General features: G+C 47.2%; 3 protein-coding genes across 6 annotated transcripts in view; 2 read left to right on the top strand and 1 right to left on the bottom strand.

Moving 5' to 3' along the window:
* The window catches only part of LOC310843215 (uncharacterized protein), a 292631-nt gene that overhangs the window by 27061 nt on the left and 242494 nt on the right, over window positions 1-23076 (bottom strand). The window contains exons 1-5 of one of the 4 annotated variants that reach the window (XM_083736127.1): window positions 4908-4951; window positions 3279-3771; window positions 3002-3083; window positions 2635-2717; window positions 1629-1755 (exon numbers count right to left, since the gene is read on the bottom strand). The exons of the other annotated variants lie outside the window; for them this stretch is intronic. Of the exons in view, the coding sequence (XP_083592253.1) occupies window positions 1629-1755; window positions 2635-2717; window positions 3002-3083; window positions 3279-3680 (694 nt within the window). The 5' untranslated portion in view covers window positions 3681-3771; window positions 4908-4951. Of the gene's footprint in view, window positions 1-1628; window positions 1756-2634; window positions 2718-3001; window positions 3084-3278; window positions 3772-4907; window positions 4952-23076 lie in introns of those variants that run through there. 4 annotated transcript variants of the gene reach the window in all.
* Window positions 8747-23076, top strand: part of LOC310843373 (uncharacterized protein) — a 50760-nt gene continuing 36430 nt past the window's right edge. The window contains exons 1-2 of the mRNA XM_083736670.1: window positions 8747-8798; window positions 10060-10552. Of these exons, the coding sequence (XP_083592796.1) occupies window positions 10151-10552 (402 nt within the window). The 5' untranslated portion in view covers window positions 8747-8798; window positions 10060-10150. The remainder of the gene's footprint in view (window positions 8799-10059; window positions 10553-23076) is intronic.
* Window positions 12588-21295, top strand: LOC310842789 (uncharacterized protein; the record flags this gene model as incomplete). Its single annotated transcript, XM_083734928.1, has 4 exons — window positions 12588-12621; window positions 13710-13746; window positions 13784-13830; window positions 18853-21295. The coding sequence occupies 4 exons, from the start codon at window positions 12588-12590 to the stop codon at window positions 20433-20435; spliced, it is 1701 nt and encodes a 566-aa protein (XP_083591054.1). The 3' UTR covers window positions 20436-21295.

The following is a 23076-nucleotide window of genomic DNA, read 5'->3' as shown; positions in this document are numbered from 1 at the left end:
CCAAATGGGCAGGGTATAAATAAAAAATATTATTATTACTACAGTGGTACATCGATTTAAGAGCAGCCCTGTTCCGGAAAAGATTAAGTTTGTAAAGCATCTTCATCATCAGCATCACTGCTACTAAACCATCGGAAGATGCAGACATTTTGTCTTCCTTGCCTCAGGAGACAACGGAAGTCAGGAAGAACAAAGAAACAGCTTTTCCGGATGTTGAGAAAGCTCCTCCCCAGATGCAGGACACTCTGAGCTGTTAATCCTGTAAGCTCTAAACTTCACAACTTATCTTTCCTAACAATTCTGAAGCTGACATTTAAGATGGCTTGGGCAGTTCAGACCAGCCCGGTCGTGGTAGAAAAAGGAATAATTTGAGGAAGACTGTTCAAAGAAAAAACTGTAAGTTACTGTTTATTGTGGGGGTGTTAGGTTCCCAGGTGTTATAGGGGCCACGGCTGAGTTCTGTGAAAATAGATGAGGTTGGTCACATAGAGGTATTTTTTGAATTTCCAGGCTGATATGATGATCCCTATGCAAAAGCCTTTGACTTGTGTCGACCACAGCAAACTATGGCAAGTTCTTAAAGAAATGGGAGTGCCTGATCACCTCATCTGTCTCCTGAGAAATCTCTATGTGGGACAAGAAGCTACAGTTAGAACTGGATATGGGACAACTGATTGGTTCAAAATTGGGAAAGGAGTACGAGAAGGCTGTATATTGTCTCCCTGCTTATTTAACTTATATGCAGAATTCATCATGTGAAAGGCTGGGCTGGATGAATCCCAAGCCGGAATTAAGATCACCGGAAGAAATATCAACCACCTCAGATAAGCAGATGACACAACCCTGATGGCAGAAAGTGAGGAGGAATTAAAAAACCTTTTAATGAGGGTGAAAGAGGAGAGCGCAAAATATGGTCTGAAGCTCAACATCAAAAAAATGAAGATCATGGTCACTGGTCCCATCACCTCCTGGCAAATAGAAAGGGAAGAAATGGAGGCAGTGAGAGACTTTACTTTCTTGGGCTCCGTGATCACTGCACATGGTGAAAGCAGTCACGAAATTAAAAGATGCCTCCTCCTTGGGAGAAAGGCGATGGCAAACCTAGACAGCATTTTAAAAAGCAGAGACATCACCTTGCCAGCAAAGGTCCATATAGTTAAAGCCATGGTTTTCCCATTAGTGATGTATGGAGGTGAGAGCTGGACCATCAGGAAGGCTGATCACCGGAGAATTGATGCTTTTGAATTCTGGTGCTGGAGGAGACTCTTGAGAGTCCCATGGACAGCAAGAAGATCCAACCTCTCCATTCTGATGGAAATCAGCCCTGAGTGTTCACTGGAAGGACAGATCGTGAAGCTGAGGCTCCAGTACTTTGGCCACCTCATGAGAAGAGAAGACTCCCTGGAGAAGACCCTGATGCTGGGAAAGATGGAGGGCACAAGGAGAAGGGTACAACAGAGGACGAGATGGTTGGATGGTGTTCTCGAAGCCACAAACATGAGTCTGACCAAACTGTGGGAGGCAGTGGAAGACAAGAGTGCCTGGCGTGCTCTGATCCAGGAGGTCACGAAGAGTCGGACACGACTAAACAACAACAACAACAATAACGATCCCACAGGGAGCCTTACCAAGAGAGGCCACGGTCCCACGAGTCTCCTCCATGACGTCCTTATGCAGAGCTCTCTGGTCAGGATCCAGCAACGCCCACTCCTCATCCGTGAAACGAACAGCGACATCTTCAAAGCACACTGGATCCTAAAAGAAAAAAGGAAATGTCCTCCTCTGAGGCAGCAGAAATTTGATCTGCTACATAATGCTCTGTTGTTTCCTTCCTGTAAATTGCGGTGTTGTTTCAATAGGATTGTTTTGCAGCACATTTTAATTATGGGTGCTTATTTTATGTATCCGTTTTTGTGCAAATAGGTGGAACTCCTCCTTGTGTTTCCCAAGTCATTCTGCCTACGCAAGCGTTCCAGTTTCAGAATCCACTTTCTCCTCTCCTTGTCAGCTGTCCAGTTCCAGATCCACTTTCTCCTCTCCTTGTCAGCTGTTCTGGGAAGGTTCCCTCCCAATGCCCTAGAGCCAAATTCAAGGGGTTCATGGGGGCAGGGAGAGGGGGAGGAATGGGGGGCAGGCCCCATTTTCCAGCGGATGGGGCTGGTTTGGTGAATCCAGGCCGCTATTTGTTCTCATTTGTCCACTGCTTAGAAACCAATTTTTGCATTCAGTTATCAATCTAGAAATAAAATAAGCCTGTTTTTGATGGCCATCTGTCTTGTATGATCTAGCAGAGATTCCTGCATTGCAGGGGGTCTCCTGGCTCTGAGAGACAAGCAGGGAGGGTGGCTTCTGCCACTCGCCTCCTTCCTCTTCTGCCTCTGATTCTGCACTGCATTCTGCCACAGAGTCTCCCAGCTCACTAAGCCCTGTTTCCCCTTCAGCTTCTGACACCTCCTCTTCCCAGGCTTCTCCCTCTGACCGCTCATCCTTCCTCCACCTCCACTCCTTCAGCTCTGAGCCATCTTCCCTTCCTGGTTCCCCGGCTGCTTCCTCCCACCATTCCTCTGTGCCCAACCAGTCCATGACATTGCTCCATCCCTTGGCCTCTGTCGCCACAAGGCAGCTTCCCCTGACCTGATCTGGTTCCACAGCCACTTCTTCTCTTCTGCCCGCATGAAAAGATAGATCAGGAGGTCTTGCCGGCATCCTTCTGCCACCTGCAAGAGAAAAAAGGTAAGCAGGACGCCAGGAGTGCCTGCACCTCTCACAGGTGAAACAGGGCATCTCTAACTACAGATGGGCCTTTGAGAAAGACTTACCTGCTGGGAGTATTTGGACGTTTGTGCCCATTTCATATGTTAGTTGTGCAGAAATACATCTCCCCTCCTCTGGACCCTTGTTCCCAACTGTCTCCCCCCAAAACAAGATGAAAAGAACCCTCAGATGAGTTGGGAAACCAACAGAACGAGACCAAACAGAGAAAAACCACCTTCCTCCTTACCCAGTGGCCTCTCTCTGGTGTCCAACGGAGGCCTCTCTGCCTCACAGGAATCCAGGTCCATTTCTGCAAAGAGATCCTTTCCCTGAAAAAGAAACAAGGATTCAAAACAGAGAATGGGGGAAAATATAAGAAAGAGAATGACAAAGATTTGAAGGGTGTTAGATCTCATTCCATGGATGCCTTGCAGAAAAAGCATGGGCCATCAGCAGACCATTATGGGATGTTTTCTGTCCTGTTTAGAGCCCCTTGGGAGTATCCAGAGGAAAGTCTCTCTCACCTGCTTTCTCTCCTCTGCCTGACTCAGGAGGAAACCTTCGGCCAGGGCCACCGCCTGGGAACTGGTCTCCGCTCCGCATTCCCTCACCCAGCTCTCCATCTCCGGGGGAAGGACAGCCAGGAACTGCTCCAAGATCACCAGGTCCAGCATCTCAGCTTTCGTGTGCCTTTCTGGCTTCAGCCACTGACGGTCAAGGTGGTAGAGTCGGCTGCAAACCTCTCGGGGTCCTTTGGCCTCCTGGCAGCAGAACTGCCTCACCTGCTGGCTCTGCACCTCTGAGCGGAGGGTGTCCTCCTCACCCAGGATCTTCTGCACAGAGTTTTCCCAGAACCCCCCACTGCTCCCAGTTTGGATGTCATGGCCTCTTCCTGTTTCAGGGCCAGATGAGTCTCGCTCACCCATCTGTGCTCTCAGGAAGCCTCTGAGAGATCGGAAGGAACCCTTTGGTCTCCTGCCAAGTTCTGTCTGTCTGAATGAGAAGCTCTAGCAAATCCTACAAAGCAAATACATTGTTCTGTTACAAAGGTTGTCTAATATCAGGAGAAGAAAAACGTTCCTTGTGGAAGCATGGATGAGTCTTGCTGAGAACCAGGGCTGGACTGCACCACATCCCAGACCATTGGCTATCTTTTTGGGGGGAAAGAGGAGTAAGAGGAGAAGAAATATGTCTCTAGCCTTCTAGCAATGCAAAATGTGGAGGCAACGGAAGGGATTTCTGGGAGATGAATCAGCCTGGTTTCTCCTGCCTTCCAGTCAATGCATGAAGTCAAAACTGACTGATAAGGGAGTCATTTGTATTTTGTGAAAAATGGATGCTTGGCTCTAGTGGGGGTCCTCAGGAATTGTTCTCCCCCCAGCCCCACTCCCCTGCTTGTCTCCTTTTTTGCACTTGAACTCTCTGCCACTCTCCAGGCAGACCCCTTGGGGTGGGGTCACTTTTTCTTTGCTCTGAGGGCCAGGTATGTTTCTGGCCAACCCCCTGAGGGCCAAGTTCGCAGGGCCAAAAACACCTCCCTTGAAATTTAGGGCAAGGTCCCTGGAGCCTCAGTGAGTAGCAGCGCCCATTTCCGGCTGATTTGCCAGCAACAATCCCTTTGGGAGAGAGAGGATGTGGTCCTGGGATGCCCTGCTCTGGGTGCGAGGGGATTGCTGCAGTGGCCTCCGTGGGGAGCTGCCCTGGGAGACACTGGGAAACTGGTCCCCAATGCAGCAGCCAGACTCTGGGCTGGGATCCCTCTCTTTACTCCTGGCCTTTCTCTCCCACCTTTTTTATGGGGGGGGCTAGTCCACCTCCTCGTCCAGCTTTGGAAAACCATTTGCACATTTTTCCTCCGTTGTGCAATGAGGCTGAGTGACGTCACACAGGGACCCCTTTGTTTAAAGAAGGGAGATCTTTTCTGAAGGGGGGGGCGGAGGGCCGAATGAGTTTGGGATCCTCTGATCTCCAGGAAGGAGAGCGTGGCAGACCTGGCCCCTCCCTGGCAGGAACCTCCCGTCCCTGACTTGGGGTGTCCCCCCCCCCCTGCAGGAGCAGATCCGGCCCCCCAGGCCCCCTCCCCTGCTGCAGCCCTGGGACCCCCACCCCTCTCCCCACTGCACCCTCTGGGGGGAGAGAGAGAGGAGACTCACCAGATCCCAGGAGGGGAGAGCGAGGCAGCCCTTGCAGGAGGGACCCCAAAGCAGGAAAGGAATGGGGAGGGAGGGGCCTTGGCTCGGGAGGACCAGCCCCCCTTGCTTCCTGGCCTCTCTAGGAAGGCAGCTCACTTCCCTTTAACCCTTGCAATGCCAAGTCCATGCTGCTCAGCCCTCTCTCGCTTGGCAGAACCTCAGATTTTTATTATTTTTAATGGATATGGTGGGGCAGCTGCCCCCCCCCCCCGGCTTTGCTAATGCCCAGATATCCTTTTGGGGGTGAGGCTCTTGGCTGGACTCTGAGCATCTCCCTCCCTTGTGTGGAAACCAGAGGAAGAGCTTGCAGGGAAAAGGGCTTTGCAGGAGGCAAGGAAGCTCCTCCTGGAATTCAGGAGTGGAGAGAGAGGAGGGGATCCCAGGGTCATCTAGTCCCACCCCCAGCAATGCAGGAATCTCAGCTCAAGCATCCATGGCAGATGGCCCTCCGATCTCTGCTGAGAAACCTCCAAGGAAGGAGAGTCCCCCACCTCCCAAGGGAGACCTTTCCCCTGCCCAACTGCTCTTAGGTGTCCCTCAAGGCAGCGGGTCCTGAGTTCTAGCCCTGATGAAACAATCACACTGGCTGCCAAGGAGGAACCAAGCGAATATCATAATAAATAAATCCTATTCTCATCATAAATGAGTAATACTTTCTTGTGCATGCTTTTTCTGTCTAATAATTCTTATGCATGCTTTTTATGCTAATATACAAAAGTGTATCATTTCCCTTTCCCGAAAGCAAAGAGAGGACCCAAATAATTACGGCCCAGTCAGTCTGACATCAATACCAGGGAAGATTCTGGAGCAGATCATTAAGCAAACAGTCTGTGAGCACCTAGAAAGGAATGCTGTGATCACCAATCCAGAGGGGAAGGGTTGCGGAGAAGTCCAGTTGTACCAGGAATGATCTGACTATAGCACTTCTTTTGTCACACTTTTTCTTAGTGTCAGATTACCCACATCCACAGAGGTGAACACTAGGTCTAAGGTATGTCTGCAACTATGAGTTGGGCCAAACTTAGGGACAGCCCCATGGAGCCCATGCTTTCCACGAAGTCCCGAGTGGCCCCTTGTAAGGTCGTGATGGCATGGATGTTAACCCCCCGGACAACTAAAATTGGTGTCTCCATGAGAACATCCACCACAACCTGAAGCAGCTCGGGCAGGGAATCCTTGGTGCAGCGGGGGGTTTGGTATCCCCAAAGGAATCCTGTACTGTCCCTATTGCCCAATATGCAGAACATGCACTCAGAAAACTAGGTCTTCCCAATCGGATGCCTGGTTCAAACTAATGACTTCCTAAAAATCACTGCAACCCTCCCTCCCCACCCACATGACCTGGGTTGCTGTGCGTAAGAGAAACCTGGTGGGCAAGCTGCGGCAAGGACAGGCCCATCTGCTTCATCCAACCAAGTCTCTGTTACACATGCCAGGTCAAGTCCTCCATCCATGATCAAGTCATGGATGACAGCCGTCTTGTGAGCCATTGACCTGGCATTGCACAGCAGCCCCTTCAGGTCATGAGGGTCTCCCTTGCTGATTCCAGTATCCTTCCGGTCAAGACCAGACCCGGAGGCAGGGATAAACCTCAAAGAACGAATAAACCTGCCTCCTCGGTAATGACATGGTCTGGTCTTAGCATAACTCCTCCACTCGTGTTAGCAGCTCCTCTCCCACTTTCCTGCTTCAAAGCAACCATGGAGGAGGGAAGGAAGAGGACCATGGATCCTCTGCTAGCTACGGCAGCGGATTTTCTCCTCCTGGGCTCCCTTTGAAGCAGCAAAGTGGGAGAGGAGCAACTTACACCCGTGTAAGCAGCTCCTCTCCCGCTTTCCTGCTTCAAAGTGGAGGGAATCTGTTGCGAGCCTTCCCTCCTCCATGGCTTGCTTTGAAGCAGGGTGCAGGGGTGCAGGGGGGAAAGAAGGCAGGAAATAGATGCCGGGCAGGAAGACACAACCACACTTTGACCACTGGAAAGTCCACTTCAGCCTCCCCAGATTTCCACTGAGACGGCCAGGCTAATCTCGATGGCCATAAGAGCTGGAAACTTGCATGGGCTGTTTATTTAAAGACGAAAACATGCACACACGTGAAAGAAATCCCCCCAGGTTCCTGGACACAACCCATGCTTGATATTCACACAGGTTACATGGATGGCATTGGCAGCTGGAGGAGCAGCACGGTTAAAGAGCAAGTCCTGGTTTCAAGCTGAAGATCAGCTCTTTCGTGGTGGCCTCAAACAACCCTTTGGCTGCAACGGGAATCCCTCCCTCCCTTAATTCAGGATGCTACAGTCTACAGATGCTGTGGCTGCCTGCCCTTTCCCCTGAGCTGTAAAAAGCACCTTCAAGAGGGTGATGGGAGGTGACACAGTCGTCTTCCAGATGTGCAAAGAACCACCCTCGCCACACTAAACGGGACAGCAAGCCTCACACTCAGATCTGAAGCATAAATGGGAACCTAGGAAGCTGCCTTATAAGAAGTCGGACCCACCACTCCATCTAGCTTAGTAACGGCAACACTGACTGGCAGCAGTTTGCCAGAGTATCAGGCCTGGAGAAGCTGGGGATTGAGCGTGTGGTGTTCTGCATGCAAAGCTGCTGAGGTTACAGCTGGTCCCTTTAAAAACAAACTAAGATTGTAGTCCTCATGGTTCTGAAGAAAGGGCTAATTTAAACAGGAACAGAGTACCACGTCAGGACCCTCCCGGAGCCCACTGAGCTCAGTTTTGTCTTCACTGATGGGCAGAGGCTCGCCAGGGTTTCAGGAGACCCACCCTCAGCCCTGTCCGGAGAAGCTTTCAAGGACTGAACTTGGGATCTTCTCCATGCTCTCCCCATTGAGCTATGATGGCTCCCTCCCCTGCTCCTCTGCAGGAGGCCTATCTCGGCTTGTCATTATAATGTATATATGTCAAGGGCTTTGAGATGCATATAAAGTCAGGCTCAGCATTATTAACTGGACGTAGATAAGCCATGGTTCCCCTTCCTTCCCTCCTCTGAGGCTCCCTTTAAAGCAGCAACGCGGATAGGAGCCACCCACTTTGCTGCCTTAAATAGTTTAGTACAACATTTTATTCAGAATATTTTTTTTTCATGTTTTCCTCCTCTAAAAACTAGGTGTGCCCTATGGAGTGAAAAATACGGTAATCCCCAGCCACAACTAAACGTTTATCCCACCCCCAACAAAGGAAAAAAACCAACACCCAGCATTTAAAGCACCACAGATTAAAAACTATTTTAAAAGATTTGCCCCAGCCCCTGAGCTTCTTCCAGTGAGTCTGGGCTCCCCAGGATCCACAGCAGGGCAAGGTCCCTCCGGCCCCCCAGGGGTCTCTGCTGATGAGCAGGGGGAGTCTGGTCCTCGCCCCCCCCCCAGTCCAGGAGGGAAAAGGCCTTGCAGGGAGCAGGTCTTCCTTCCAGCACTCAGGGCAGCAGCAGCCCTGGAGATTTGGAAGGATTTGAGGTGATGCATCCTCGGTCTGCGTCTCCTGTGTTCTGTGTTTCAAATGTCTCTGAGATCTCTTGAGGAAGGGAGGGAGATGCTCAGAGTCCAGCCAAGAGCCTCACCCCCAAAAGGGTATCTGGCCAGTGGCGGGGCCAGGGGGGGCAGCTGCCCCCCCCATAGCCATTAATAATAATAATAATCTGAGGTTCTGCCAAGCGAGAGAGGGCTGAGCAGGATGGACTCTGCATTGCAAGGGTTAAAGGGAACCGAGCTGCCTTCCCAGAGAGGACAGGAAGCAAGGGGGGGCAGGTCCTCCAGAGCCAAGCCCCCTCCCTCCCCAGTCCTTTCCCGCTTTGGGGTCTCTCCTGCAAGGGCCGAATCTCAGCCCCCACCTGGGATCTGGTGAGTCTCCTCTCTCCCCCTCCCAGAGGGTGCAGTGGGGGGACGGGGGGCGGGTCCCAGGGCTGCAACAGGGGAGGGGGCCTGGGGGGCCAGATCTGCTCCTGCAGGAGGGGGACCCCAAGTCAGGGAGGAGAGGGTCCTGCCAGGGAGGGGCCAGGTCTGCCACGCTCTCCTTCCTGCAGATCAGAGGATCCCAAACTCATTTGGCCCTCCGCCCCCCCTTCAGAAAAGATCTCCCTTCTTTAAACAAAGGGGTCCCTGGGACTTTAACTCTGTGTGACGTCGCTCAGCCTCATTGCACAACGGACAAAAAATGTGCAAATGGTTTTCCAAAGCTGGACGAGGAGGTGGACTAGCCCCCCCCCCAAAAAAAAAACTCACGGGGAGGGAGGAAGAAAAGGTGGGAGAGAAAGGCGAGGGATAAAGAGAGGGATCCCAGCCCATAGTCTGGCTGCTGCATTGGGGACCAGTTTCCCAGTGTCTCCCAGGGCAGCTCCCCACGGAGGCCACTGCAGCAATCCCCTCGCACCCAGAGCAGGGCATCCCAGGACCACATCCTCTCTCTCCCAAAGGGATTGTTGCTGGCAAAGCAGCCGGAAATGGGCGCTGCTACTCACTGAGCCTCCAGGGACCTTGGAATCAGTGGCTGTGTGTGTGTGTTAAGCCTTCTAAGAGAATAATCATAATAAATTGTCAGCCTAAATTTCAAGAGAGATGTCTTTGGCCCTGTCCACTTGGCCCTCAGGGCGTTGGCCAGATACATACCTGGCCCTCAGAGCAAAGAAAAAGGGACCCCACCCCAGGAGTCTGTCTTGAGAGTAGCAGAGAGTCCAAGTGCAAGAAAAGGAGACAGAAGCAGGGGAGAAATGTGCCCAGAAGTGGGGGTGGGGGGAGCAACTCCTGAGGACCCCCGGGTGAGGACCCCCACCAGAGCCAAGCATCCATTTTCCACAAGATACAAATGACTGCCTTGTCAGTCAGTTTTGACTTCATGCATTGACTGGAAGGCAGGAGAAACCAGGCTGATTCATCTCCCAGAAATCCCTTCCGTTGCCTCCACATTTTGCATTGCTAGAAGGCTAGAGACATATTTCTTCTCTTCTTACTCCTCTCCCCCCCCCCCCAAGATAGCTAATGATCTGGGATGTGGTGCAGTCCAGCCCTAGTTCCCAGCAAGACTCATCCATGCTTCCTCAAGGAACCTTTTTCTTCTCCTGATATTAGACAACTTTTGTAACAGAACAATGTATTTGCTTTGTAGGATTTGCTAGAGCTTCTCATTAAGACGGACAGAACTTGGCAGGAGACCAAAGGGTTCCTTCCGATCTCTCAGAGGCTCCCTCAGAGCACAGATGGATGTGCGAGACACAGCTGGCCCTGGAACAGGAAGAGGCCATGCCATCCAAACTGGGAGCAGTGGGGGGTTCTGGGAAAACTCTGTGCAGAAGATCCTGGGTGAGGAGGACACTCTCCGCTCAGAGGTGCAGAGCCAGCAGTTGAGGCAGTTCTGCTGCCAGGAGGCCAAAGGACCCCGAGAGGTTTGCAGCCGACTCTACCACCTTTGCCACCAGTGGCTGAAGCCAGAAAAGCACACAAAAGCTGAGATGCTGGACCTGGTGATCTTGGAGCAGTTCCTGGCTGTCCTTCCACTGGAGATGGAGAGCTGGGTGAGGGACTGTGGAGCGGAGACCAGTTCACAGGCGGTGGCCCTGGCCGAAGGTTTCCTCCTGAGTCAGGCAGAGGAGAGAAAGCAGGTGAGAGAGACTTTCCTCTGGATACTCCCAAGGGGCTCCAAACAGGATGGAGAACATCTCATATTGCTCTATTGATGGCCCATCTTTTTTCTGGGAAGACATCCATGGAATGAGATCTAACACCCTTTAAGTCTTTGTCATTCTCTTTCTAACATTTCTCACCATTCATTCTCTGTTTTGAATCCTTGTTGCTCTTTCAGGAAAACGATCATTTTGCAGAAAAGGACCTGGATTCCTGTGAGGCAGAGAGGCCTCTGTTGGACACCAGAGTGAGGCCACTGGGTAAGGAGGAAGGTGGCTTTTCTCTGTTAGGTCTATTCTGTTGGTTTTCCAACTCATCTAGGGGTTCTTTTCATCTTGTTTTGGGGGGAAACAGTTGGGAACAAGGGTCCAGAGGAGAGGAGATGAATTTCTGCACAAACAAACATATGAAATGGGCACAAACATCAAAATGCACTCAGCAAGTTAGGCTTTCTCAAAGGCCCATCTGTGGTTAGAGATGCCCTGTTTCACCTTTGAGAGAATCAGGCACTCCTGGCGTCTTGCTTACGCTTTTTCTCTTGCAGGTGACAGAATGATGGCAGCAAGACCTCCTGATCTGCCTTTTCATGGGGGCAAAAGGGAAGCAGCGGCTTTGGAACCAGATCAGGTTAGGGGAAGCTGCCTTGTGGGGACAGAGGCCAAGGGATGGAGCAATGTCATGGACTGGTTGGGCACAGAGGAATGGTGGGAGGAAGCAGCCGGGGAACCAGGAAGGGAAGACGGCTCAGAGCCGAAGGAGTGGAGGTGGAGGAAGGATGAGCGGTCAGAGGGGCAAGAGGGAGAAGCCTGGGAAGAGGAGGTGTCTGAAGCTGAAGGGGAAACAGGGCTTAGTGAGCTGGGAGACTCTGTGGCAGAATGCAGCGCAGAATCAGAGGCAGAAGAGGAAGGAAGTGAGTGGGAGAGGAAGGTCGAGAGGCAGAGGTGAGTCAGGAGAAGGAGGAGCCACCGGGGGCTCCCTCTCCTTCTGCCAGAAGCCACCCTCCCTGCTTGTCTCTCAGAGCTAGCAGATGGTTGACAATGGAGGAGCAAAGGCAGGCTGCACACTAGCGCACTGTTCAATTGCTTGCAAGAAGCTCTAGAGAGGAGGGGACTTAGAAAGTTGTGGGGAGCCGGGAGCCTTCACTCTTTGCAACTGCTTTTGTGGAGGAAGATGCTCAGGGAATGAGCTGCTGTTCTCATGAAGCCCGAAACTCAGCCAAGTCTGTGAATATCATGTTCTTGCTAAGAAAGTGTGAACTCCAGCTGTGTAGTGTGGGATTTCCTACCCATATAACTCTGACCCCAGCCTTCTGAATGTCGCCAGTAGGATTCATCTGTAGTTGCAGTTTTCATGGAATCCTAGAGTTGAAAGGGACCCCAAGGGTCATCAAGTCCCACCCCCTGCATTGCAGGAGTCTCAGCTAGATCCTCCAAGACAGATGGCCATCCAAACTAGGCTTCTTTTATTTCTAAATTGATCATTGAATGCTAAAATTGGTTTCTAAGCAGTGAACAGATTACAAATAGTGACCAGCATTCACCTAGCCAGCCCTATCTGCTGCAAAAGGGGGCCTGCCCCCCACTCCTCCCCCTCTCCATGCCCCCATGAACCCCTTGAATTTGGCTCTAGGGCATTGGGAGGGAACCTTCCCAGAACAACTCACGAGGAGAGGAGAAAGGGGATCCTTCCATTGGGGAAACTGGAACGCTTGCGTAGGCAGAATGACTTGGGAAACACAAGGAGGAGTAACACCTATTTGCACAAAAACGGATACATAAAATAAGCACCCATAATTAAAATGTGCTGCAAAACAATCCTATTGAAACAACACCGCAATTTACAGGAAGGAAACAACAGAGCATTATGTAGCAGATCAAATTTCTGCTGCCTTAGAGGAGGACATTTCCTTTTTTCTTTTAGGGTCCAGTGTGCTTTGAAGATGTCGCTGTTCGTTTCACGGATGAGGAGTGGGCGTTGCTGGATCCTGACCAGAGAGCTCTGCATAAGGATGTCATGGAGGAGACTCGTGGGACCGTGGCCTCTCTTGGTAAGGCTCCCTGTGGGATCGTCATTGTTGTTGTTGTTGTTTAGTCGTTTAGTCGTGTCCAACTCTTCGTGACCCCCTGGATCAGAGCATGCCAGGCACTCCTGTCTTCCACCGCCTCCCACAGTTTGGTCAGAATCATATTTGTGGCTTCAAGAACACCATCCAACTATCTCGTCCTCTGTCATCCCCTTCTCCTTGTGCCCTCCATCTTTCCCAGCATCAGGGTCTTCTCCAGGGAGTCTTCTCTTCTCATGAGGTGGCCAAAGTACTGGAGCCTCAGCTTCACGATCTGTCCTTCCAGTGAACACTCAGGTCTGATTTCCATCAGAATGGAGAGGTTGGATCTTCTTGCTGTCCATGGGACTCTCAAGAGTCTCCTCCAGCACCATAATTCAAAAGCATCAATTCTTCGGCGATCAGCCTTCTTTATGGTCCAGCTCTCACCTCCATACATCACTAATGGGAAAACCATGGCTTTAACTATACGGACCTTTGTTGGCAAGGTGATGTCTCTGCTTTTTAAGATGCTGTCTAGGTTTGCCATCGCCTTTCTCCCAAGGAGCAGGCGTCTTTTAATTTCGTGACTGCTGTCACCATCTGCAGTGATCACGGAGCCCAAGAAAGTAAAATCTCTCACTGTCTCCATTTCTTCCCTTTCTATTTGCCAGGAGGTGATGGGACCAGTGATGTTGAGCTTCAGACCATATTTTGCGCTCTCCTCTTTCACCCTCATTAAAAGGTTTTTTAATTCCTCCTCACTTTCTGCCATCAGGGTTGTGTCATCTGCTTATCTGAGGTTGTTGATATTTCTTCCGGCGATCTTAATTCCGGCTTGGGATTCATCCAGCCCAGCTTTTCGCATGATGAATTCTGCATATAAGTTAAATAAGCAGGGAGACAATATACAGCCTTCTCGTACACCTTTCCCAATTTTGAACCAATCAGTTGTCCCATATCCAGTTCTAACTGTAGCTTCTTGTCCCACATAGAGATTTCTCAGGAGACAGATGAGGTGATCAGGCACTCCCATTTCTTTAAGAACTTGCCATAGTTTGAGGTGGTCGACACAGTCAAAGGCTTTTGCATAGGGATCATCATATCAGCCTGGAAATTCAAAAAATACCTGTATGTGACCAACTTCATCTATTTTCACAGAGGTCAGCCGTGGCCCCTATAACACCTGGGAACCTAACACCCCCACAATAAACAGTAACTTACAGTTTTTTCTTTGAACAATCTTCCTCAAATTATTCCTTTTTCTACCACGACCGGGCTGGTCTGAACTGCCCAAGCCATCTTAAATGTCAGCTTCAGAATTGTTAGGAAAGATAAGTTGTGAAGTTTAGAGCTTACAGGGTTAACAGCTCAGAGTGTCCTCCATCTGGGGAGGAGCTTTCTCAACATCCGGGAAAGCTGTTTCTTTGTTCTTCCTGACTTTCGTTGTCTCCTGAGGCAAGGAAGACAAAATGTCTGCATCTTCCGATGGTTTAGTAGCAGTGATGCTGATGACGCTGATGATGAAGATGCTTTACAAACTTAATCTTTTCCGGAACAGGGCTGCTCTTAAATCGATGTACCACTGTAGTAGTAATAATATTTTTTATTTATACCCTGCCCATTTGGCTGGGTTGCCCCAACACATATATAAACATGGCTTCCAACTCATTTATAAACATGAAGCATAAATAATAATAATAATCTAATCCCATATAAAAAGAACATTAACTTTAAAGTGAACAACTTCTCCTAGTGGCCAAAATTGTGGAAACCTTTTGTGAAAAGTGTATTTCTGAGGTTTGATGGCTCATAACACCACTTTTGTGTGGAGTAATACCATAAAATTATATGTCAATGGAAAGATAATTTAATGAAGAATGTAATGAAAGAACATTTATGAAGGAGTATTTATTAGAACAGCAGTCATAACCATTGGCAACCTTTACCTTTAATTACGGCCTTACAATGCCTTCCCATGAAGTGAACCAAGTTTTTAGTTCTGCAGCTGTAATAAAGTGAAACAAAGATTAAATTATTGCCTCTGTTAATTGGACTTTATTGCTGGGTTGCTTCTGACTAACAAGTTTCTTTAGTCGGCTCCATAGATTTCTGATTGGGTTAAAGTTTGGGCTATTCCCAGCCCATTCCAGCAGTGAAATATCTTTATCTTGAAAGCACCTTTTGCACACAGCAGCAACATGACATGGAGTGGAATCCTGTTGAAGTATAAAATAGAATATATATGTGTGTGTGTGTGTGGAATGTTTCCAAGGGGGTTGCTCGAGAGCAAGCAGGCAAATATCTCCCTGCTTGGCTGTGAAGCCTTGCTTTTGCTGCCAAAATAAACCTTATCTGTCCGGAGCGCCACTCTCCCGTGGCTGACTCAGTCGCTGGCAGAATCCGTGAGTGGGCGGTTCCTAAACTTTCCCCAGCAAAGCAGCTTCTTGACGCCCAGTCTGCGCCTCCCCTCTCTGCACGGATGCTTTCTGCGCAAGGAGAGTGTGGGTAACGGAGGACCCCTCTCCTCCCCGCTTTGGCCAGGCAAGTTGTCCTGGCACCGCCTTGCCTCTTCCGACTCCTGCAGCTGCGCTCCAGGGGAGGCGTGTTTACTCTCCTCCGTTGAAGAGGAGCTGCTTCCCATGATCCCTGGAGGCTTTCTGTAATCCATTCGGCTTTTCCTCTCTCCCTCCTGAACCGATGGCAGTTCCCTGACAATATGCTTCAGCATCTGGGAAAAGATCACCTGAGCAATGCTACAATTTTGGGCGCAAATATTTCATTTATGCATTTTAGGGCATTTACATTCCCATTAATGACGTAAATTTTGCCCACACCTTTTGCTGCCAGATCAACACACTATCTGGGTGTTTCACGGTCGGTGTAATGCAAGTAGGATGTAAATCTTCTCTGATTCTTCTCCTCGCGTATGTCATGCCATCACTACCAAGCAAGGAGTTTTGGGTGTCAGCACACCAAAAAAAATTGTCCCATTGATCTGCTGTCCAGTTAACATGGGTTTAATCTTTTCAACCTTTGCTTGAGAGATGACAATGGCTTCTTCCTTAGAATTCTAATATTTAGACCAGTCCTTGCACTCAACTTCACATTACATTGCGCCATGTCATCTGGTATATACCCAGATGATTTTCTTCTGTCATGTAGGGACAGTCTCTCCACTCGTCCATCGTCACTTGCCTTTGTGCACCTTTCCCTGCCTTTACCGGTCTGATTTTGTAGTGACTGAGTCTCCTTATACCTCTTCAAAAATATAGGAATGCCTGCTTTGGTTAAGATTTCCTAATATTTCATCAATTTCTTCATAACTGTAGCCTTGTTCACTTAACAGTACAATTTTACATCGCTTTCTGTTTTGTTTTGTTTTAATATGATTTTTATTAATTTTCCAATAAAAACAAATTTATAACATCATTAAACATCAAAAACTCATCACATATCTTTTTTTCTTTTAGACTTCCATCAACATGTCTGATAATTTTCCGTAATTATCACAGATTGCATTATATATATCTTTTCTTACCATGTTGTTTAAACAATATTTCTACCAAATCTTCTTACAGAGCTTCTTGAAAACTTACAAACATTATCACAAATATTTTTAATATATTCTGTAAATTTACTCCAGTCCTCAGTGAATCTTTGGTCTTGTCAGTTGCGAATCCTCCCTGTCAATCTGTCCAGTTCCGCGTAATCCATTAATTTCAATCTCCATTCTTCAATCGTAGGCATTTCTTCTTGTTTCCATTTCTGGGCCAAAAGAGTTCTGGCTGCTGTTACTGCATACAGAAATACTTTCTGATCGTTCCTTTTTATTTCACCACCTAATATTCCTAATAGAACTGCTTCTGGTTTTTTAACAAATATATATTTCAGTATTTTCTTTATCTCATTATATATCATTTCCCAGAAGCACTTCATTTTTTCACATTCCCACCACATATGATAAAATGTGCCTTCTTTCTCCTTACATTTCCAACATTTATTACTCACCTAATACATCTTACTTAATTTAACTGGTGTTATATACCATCGATATATCATTTTCATAACATTTTCTTTAATTGTGGTACATGCCGTAAATCTCATCCCATCCTTCCACAATTTTATCCAGTCATCAAATTGAATGTTATATCCAAAGTCTTTGGCCCATTGAATCATAACTGATTTAACCTCTTCATCCTTCAAATGCCATTCTAATAATAATTTATACATCATAGATAAATTTTTAACTGTGTTATTCAATACTTCTCTTTGAAACCTAGATTCTTTTTCAGAATAGCCTCTTTCTGCAACCTCTTTTCTAAACATTTCATTAATCTGAAAATAATGCAGCCAATTGTTTACATATTCTTTCACTTCTTCATATGGTTTCATTTTCCAATTACTTCCCTCTTTCTCAATTAAACTTCCATATGTTATCCACCTCCCAGTCATATTGATCTTTTTAACACTCATCGCCTCTAATGGTGATAACCAGTGTGGTATTTTTGGTTCAAGTCGGTTTTTGTACCTACCCCATACCTCAATCAGAGATCCTCTAATAATATGATATTTGAAACCTTTATGCACTCGTTTTTTTCCATACCGTAAATATGCATGCCAACCGAATCTATTGTCATATCCTTCCAAATCTAACAAATCTGTATTTTCTAATTTCATCCATTCTTTCAACCAACATATGCATGATGCCTCATAATATAATCTCATATCTGGCAGGGCCAAGCCTCCCCTCTCTTTTAAATCTGTTAAGAACTTAAATTTTATTCTCGGTTTTTTGCCCTGCCAGATATATGTTGAAATCAAAATCCATAAGATGCCACCAAACGAATAAAAGTCTGTTTTAAATCTTAAAGAGAGGGGAAGAGAAGGAGAAGGGCAAAAGCCTCCCCCATCAAAGATAAAAAATGGCGCAGTTCGCTTCTTTGTATCCCATTCAAATACTCCGCAGAGAAGGAGGCGGGGGGGGGGTATGAACTTCAGAGGGCAAAAACACTCCTAATTCCTCTCAAACTTCTTTTAAACTTCCACCAAATTAAGGTAAAGAAACAGTATTTTTCCTCTTAGTATCTTCTGTCTCTCTTCACAGGCTAGAATTAATAAATCAGTAGTTTTAAAGTCCGTCGCTGCCAATTGCACAGATCTTTTTAAAAACAAAAGTAGAAAGCTCTTGGGGTCTTCTCCCCCGACGTTTCCCACCAACTCACTGATAAGACTATTAATTGCCTTCCAAACGATTCTCCCCCTTTTCTCTATCTTTATAATCCTGATACTCCTTATAGTCCTTTAAAAGGCAGTCAAATAAATTATCAGTTTAATCCGTTTGCATTGACTTACATTTTTGTACCGCTTTGAAGATTGTTCTTGTGTATAGCTTAAATTCCAGGCAAGGCTGACCTCCTTTTTTCCACCTTATCCACTTCAAATTGGCTCTAATCCATGGATTTGTATTTTTAAAAGTCCCAATTCGATTTCTTAATGTTTGAGAGCTGATCGCTTCTGTGTGCAAGCTCAGAGCTTCACTCTTGAGGGATAGAAATGGCCTCCTGCTGTCCGCTTCTCTACCCCGCCACTCTCGTCGCCCCCCCAAAAGAGGTTACTTGGCAGCCGGAGAATAAGCTGTTGGACCGTGCCAGGACCCTGCCCCTTTCAAGGGTCTTTGGGGGGCTGCAGCGCTCTTGCAGCACTCCCTTTTCGCCTCAAAAGCTGGATTCTCTCAGCACTGAGGAATCCCGCTTGCTTTCACTCCCGCGATAGCTGGAAGCCTCCTCAACTCTTTGTGCCATTTCTATAATTTTCTATAATTTTATTATGTTTTACAAGAACACAAAAAAACCAACCAGCTTGATAGCAATCACAAAAGACTCTGACAAAAGTCAACCTAAGCAAGTTGTCCATTTTTCTGGTTATTTGGCTATAGCATTAGATAGAATATGGGTAATTGAACAATTTCCGTTGATACATCATTTTATGATATTACTCCAAAAGAAGCATTGTTGTGAGCCATCCAACCTCAGAAATACACTTTCCTCCAAAAGTATTCCACAATTTTGACCACTACTGTATATCAAACAAAGCAACATTCAGCACCTCAACAGAATCTCATAATAAATATGTTGCTTAATGACAAACAACAAAGGTAATAAACACACACTGAACTCCCTTCAGTTCTTCTCCGTTTGTTCCTGAGGTTCTAATCCCTTTTTGTCTCCATGGCAGATTGTGATGAATCAGAAATCAAGAACGAAGGTGACCATGATAAAATCCCCAGAGAGGAGAAGCCATGTAAAAATTTGGAGTTTGGAGAAAGCTGCAGTCAGTGCTCCCATTCCACTTCCCATCAACAAAATATCCTTGGAAAGAAACTCTATCAGTGTGTGGAATGTGGAAAGAGCTTCAGGAATAGCTCCCATCTTTCTTCCCATCAAAGAACTCATACAGGGGAGAAACCCTATCAGTGTGTGGAATGTGGAAAGAGCTTCAGTCAGAGCTCCTCTCTCACTAGGCATCAAAGAATTCATACAGGGGAGAAACCCTATCAGTGTGTGGAATGTGGAAAGAGCTTCGGTAGGAGCACCGATCTCACTTCCCATCAGAGAATTCATACAGGGGAGAAACCCTATCGGTGTGTGGAATGTGGAAAGAACTTCACTGAAAGCTCCAAACTCACATTCCATCAAAGAATTCATACAGGGGAGAAACCCTATCAGTGTGTGGAATGTGGAAAGAGCTTCAGTCAGAGTTCCTCTCTCACTTCCCATCAAAGAATTCATACAGGGGAGAAACCCTTTCAGTGTGTGGAATGTGGAAAGAGCTTTAATCACAGCAGCAGTCTCTCTTCCCATCAGAGAATTCATACAGGGGAGAAACCCTATCAGTGTGTGGAATGTGGAAAGAGCTTCAGTCAGTGCTCCCATCTTTTTTCCCATCAAAGAATTCATACAGGGGAGAAACCCTATCAGTGTGTGGAATGTGGAAAGAGCTTCAGGAAGAGGTCCGATCTCAATTCCCATCAAAGAATTCATACAGGGGAGAAACCCTATCAGTGTGTGGAATGTGGAAAGAGCTTCAGTCAGAGCTCCTCTCTCACTTCCCATCAAAGAATTCATACAGGGAAGAAACCCTATCAGTGTGTGGAATGTGGAAAGAGCTTTAATCACAGCAGCAGTCTCTCTTGCCATCGGAGAATTCATACAGGGGAGAAACCCTATCAGTGTGTGGAATGTGGAAAGAGCTTCAGTCAGAGCTGCGATCTCACTTCCCATCAACGAATTCATACAGGGGAGAAACTCTATCAGTGTGTGGAATGTGGAAAGAGCTTCAGTACGAGCTCAGATCTCACTAAGCATCAGAGAATTCATACAGGGGAGAAACCCTATCAGTGTGTGGAATGTGGAAAGAGCTTCAGTCAGAGCTCCTCTCTCACTTCCCATCAAAGAATTCATACAGGGGAGAAACCCTATCAGTGTGTGGAATGTGGAAAGAGCTTCAGTCAGAGCGCCAATCTCACTTCCCATCAAATAATTCATACAGGGAAGAAACCCTATCAGTGTGTGGAATGTGGAAAGAGCTTTAATCACAGCAGCAGTCTCTCTTCCCATCAGAGAATTCATACAGGGGAGAAGCCCTATCAGTGTGGGGAATGTGGAAAGAGCTTCAGTAAGAGCTCCAGACTCACTTCCCATCAAAGAACTCATACAGGGGAGAAACTCTATCAGTGCGTGGAATGTGGAAAGAGCTTCAGTCAGAATGCCAATCTCACTTCCCATCAAAGAATTCATACAGGGGAGAAACCATATTAGTGTGTGGAATGTGGAAAGAGCTTCTGGAGGAGCTCCGATCTCACTTCCCATCAAAGAATCTATACAAATGTTGGTTTGTGTTTTTATATTGTGTTCTTATGTTGTAACATTCCTGAGACCTGTGGGGGTAGGGAATAGGCACCAACTCTTAAAGCCCCAGCGTTCTTGGTCCCCCAATAAAATATTTGAGGAGGCTACCCCCCAGGTTTTTTTGTTTTTTCCCCCCCAAACACAACCTTTTATTCTTCCACAACTTGCCATACAATTTCTCTTTTAATTTTCTCTCTATAAATAAATAAATAATGTACAAAGGTCACAATAAAATCAAAATAGAAGAAAATACAAAGGTGGACAGGTCCTATATTTGCAGGCCAAACGCAAAAGTTGATTTGAAGCAGGGTTTCCCAAACTTGGGTCCCCAGCAGCTCCTGGACTACAGTTTCCATCATCCCTTCCCTTTAGTCCTGCTAGCTAGGGATGATGGGAGTTGTAGTCCAAAAACAGCTGGAGACCCATGTTTGCTTTAAAGGGAACGTAGGCTGGCCCTGTGACACCCTCTGCTGGCTAATTGGAATTTATATATCTCAAAACTGAAGTTTATCGGCAATTCAACCTCTAGGGTGCTTCTAGGTGCTTTCTGCACCACCTAGAGTACCCACAGAATTGTGGCTTCTACTGGCAACACACATAGGAGAACAAATGAAAGACAAACACAATGGAGAGGAAAAAACCTGGAAAGGGTGATACCAAATGGACACCGGTAGGGGAGATGACATGCTAGAAGTGTTCTCCAGGGCAAGGTGAGCTGCTGGGCTCAAAATTTTGCTTTTTTAAAAGGTCACTACCATTATAGGCATTGACATTCAAATGGTGTGCATGCAGACTTCCGGTCGGCGCCAGCGTTTAATGGCTGCCCTTGCCTCGAGCTCCGAGGCAGGACTGCTCCGCGTGTTCGGGTCTGACCTGCTACGGCGAGCGGGGGACCCCTAAAATCACAGGCGCAGAAGCCTGTGAGCAAGGAGACTCGGTGGGCACCTTTTGCGCCCCCCGGTACTGTGAAGGAGCCTTTTTAAAGGCTCCGGAGCGGCATCGGGAGTGAGCGCGGTGCTGAGAGTCGCTACCCAGCCCGTGGAGTGAAGCCGCGTTGCCATGAACGGAGAGCGCCGATTCCTTCCTGAAACTGAGAATTGACTGCAACACCCGTGAGTTAGATTGAGGGACTGAATGGGACACTAAATTTGGAAATTTGACTGAAAACGGGAAAGGCATAAAATAAGGAAGTCTGCCTCCCCGAACTGCATGATTAACAAAGCCACGAAAAGAGTAAGCTGCATTTGAAAGGAAAAACCTTTTGCAATTTGTCAAACCTGACATCGGATCTAGATCTCCCCCCAACAGGCAGGAGAAGGGGGGAGGATAATTGGACATTGTTAACCTGTGTGAAAATAATTGGGAAAAAAGATCTTTCACTGTCAAACCCCCCCTAAGTTGGGCTGCCGGAGCAAGGCACCGTGAAAAGCGAACTGTCAGATTTAACTGGATACAAAGTGGGGTCTCTGTCTGAAACAAAGTTACTGGACTTTAAGGGAAGAAAGTTGCGGACTTTTTGGTTATATTGAAACAATTGTGGATTTACAGAGTGAACTCTTGAACTTTTTATTCATTGCTCTATGTTCTCCCTGCTTCCTTTGTTACCTTTTTCCTTTGGATACAATTGAATGCTCCCTCTAGAGGGCCTAAAGAGAAACTGTTACATTGAGAAAGAAACAGTGGGATTTTCCACTTGCAACTTTTTCCTGTGAGAACGACCTTGAGGACATGAGTGGCTCAGATGAGATAGTAACCAGACTCAAAACAAAGCAAGCACAGCAGAAGAGAAGGGGCTCAACATCAGGAACAACACCAGCTGCACAGGAAAAGACAATAACAGCATCTATGGATCCTATGACACAGGCATTGTTAAAAATAAATCAATCTTTGGAGGCACTAACAAAGCAATCCACAGAGAATTCCAAAAAATTGACAGAACTGACAGCAAGATTGGATTTGAACACTGCAAGCGTATCATCTAACACAGACTCTATAAATAGACTAATTCAAGAAAGTTCTGAAACATGAAAGATCGCGGAAAGTGCAAAAAATACTGCAGAAGAGACAAGGGAAAAGTTTGAACCGATTAAAAAAAAAAGTAAATGAACATGATGCAGCCCTGTCCTTACTGGAACTACAGAGAAAGGAGAAAAACCTGAAATTAAGACTGGTACCTGAGAGTGAGGGGGATGACCTTGCGGAATTCCTTAGAAACAACTTTGCAGAATTTTGGCATGAAGAATGGGAGGAAGAAGATGAGCTTGAAATAACAACGGCCTTTCGGCTTGGCAGGAGACAGGGGAAGAAACCAAGGGACTGCCTGATTACACTGAGATCCAAGGAAGAAAGAGATAAAATATTGAACCTGCACTATCAAAAGGCGCTGGTGATCCAGAATTGTCAAGTACAGATTTTTAAAGATATCCCTAAATATATTTTGGAGGTGAGAACCTTATTTAAAGACTTGGTCGACCTGCTGAAGAAAAATATCATTCCTTTCAGGTGGGAATTCCCACAAGGACTATCTTTTAATTTCAAAGGAAGGAAGATA

Source organism: Podarcis gaigeae, assembly GCF_964106915.1.
Source record: "Podarcis gaigeae genome assembly, chromosome: 4".
Taxonomy (NCBI): domain Eukaryota; kingdom Metazoa; phylum Chordata; class Lepidosauria; order Squamata; family Lacertidae; genus Podarcis; species Podarcis gaigeae.
This window is presented reverse-complemented; position numbering and strand designations above follow the sequence as displayed.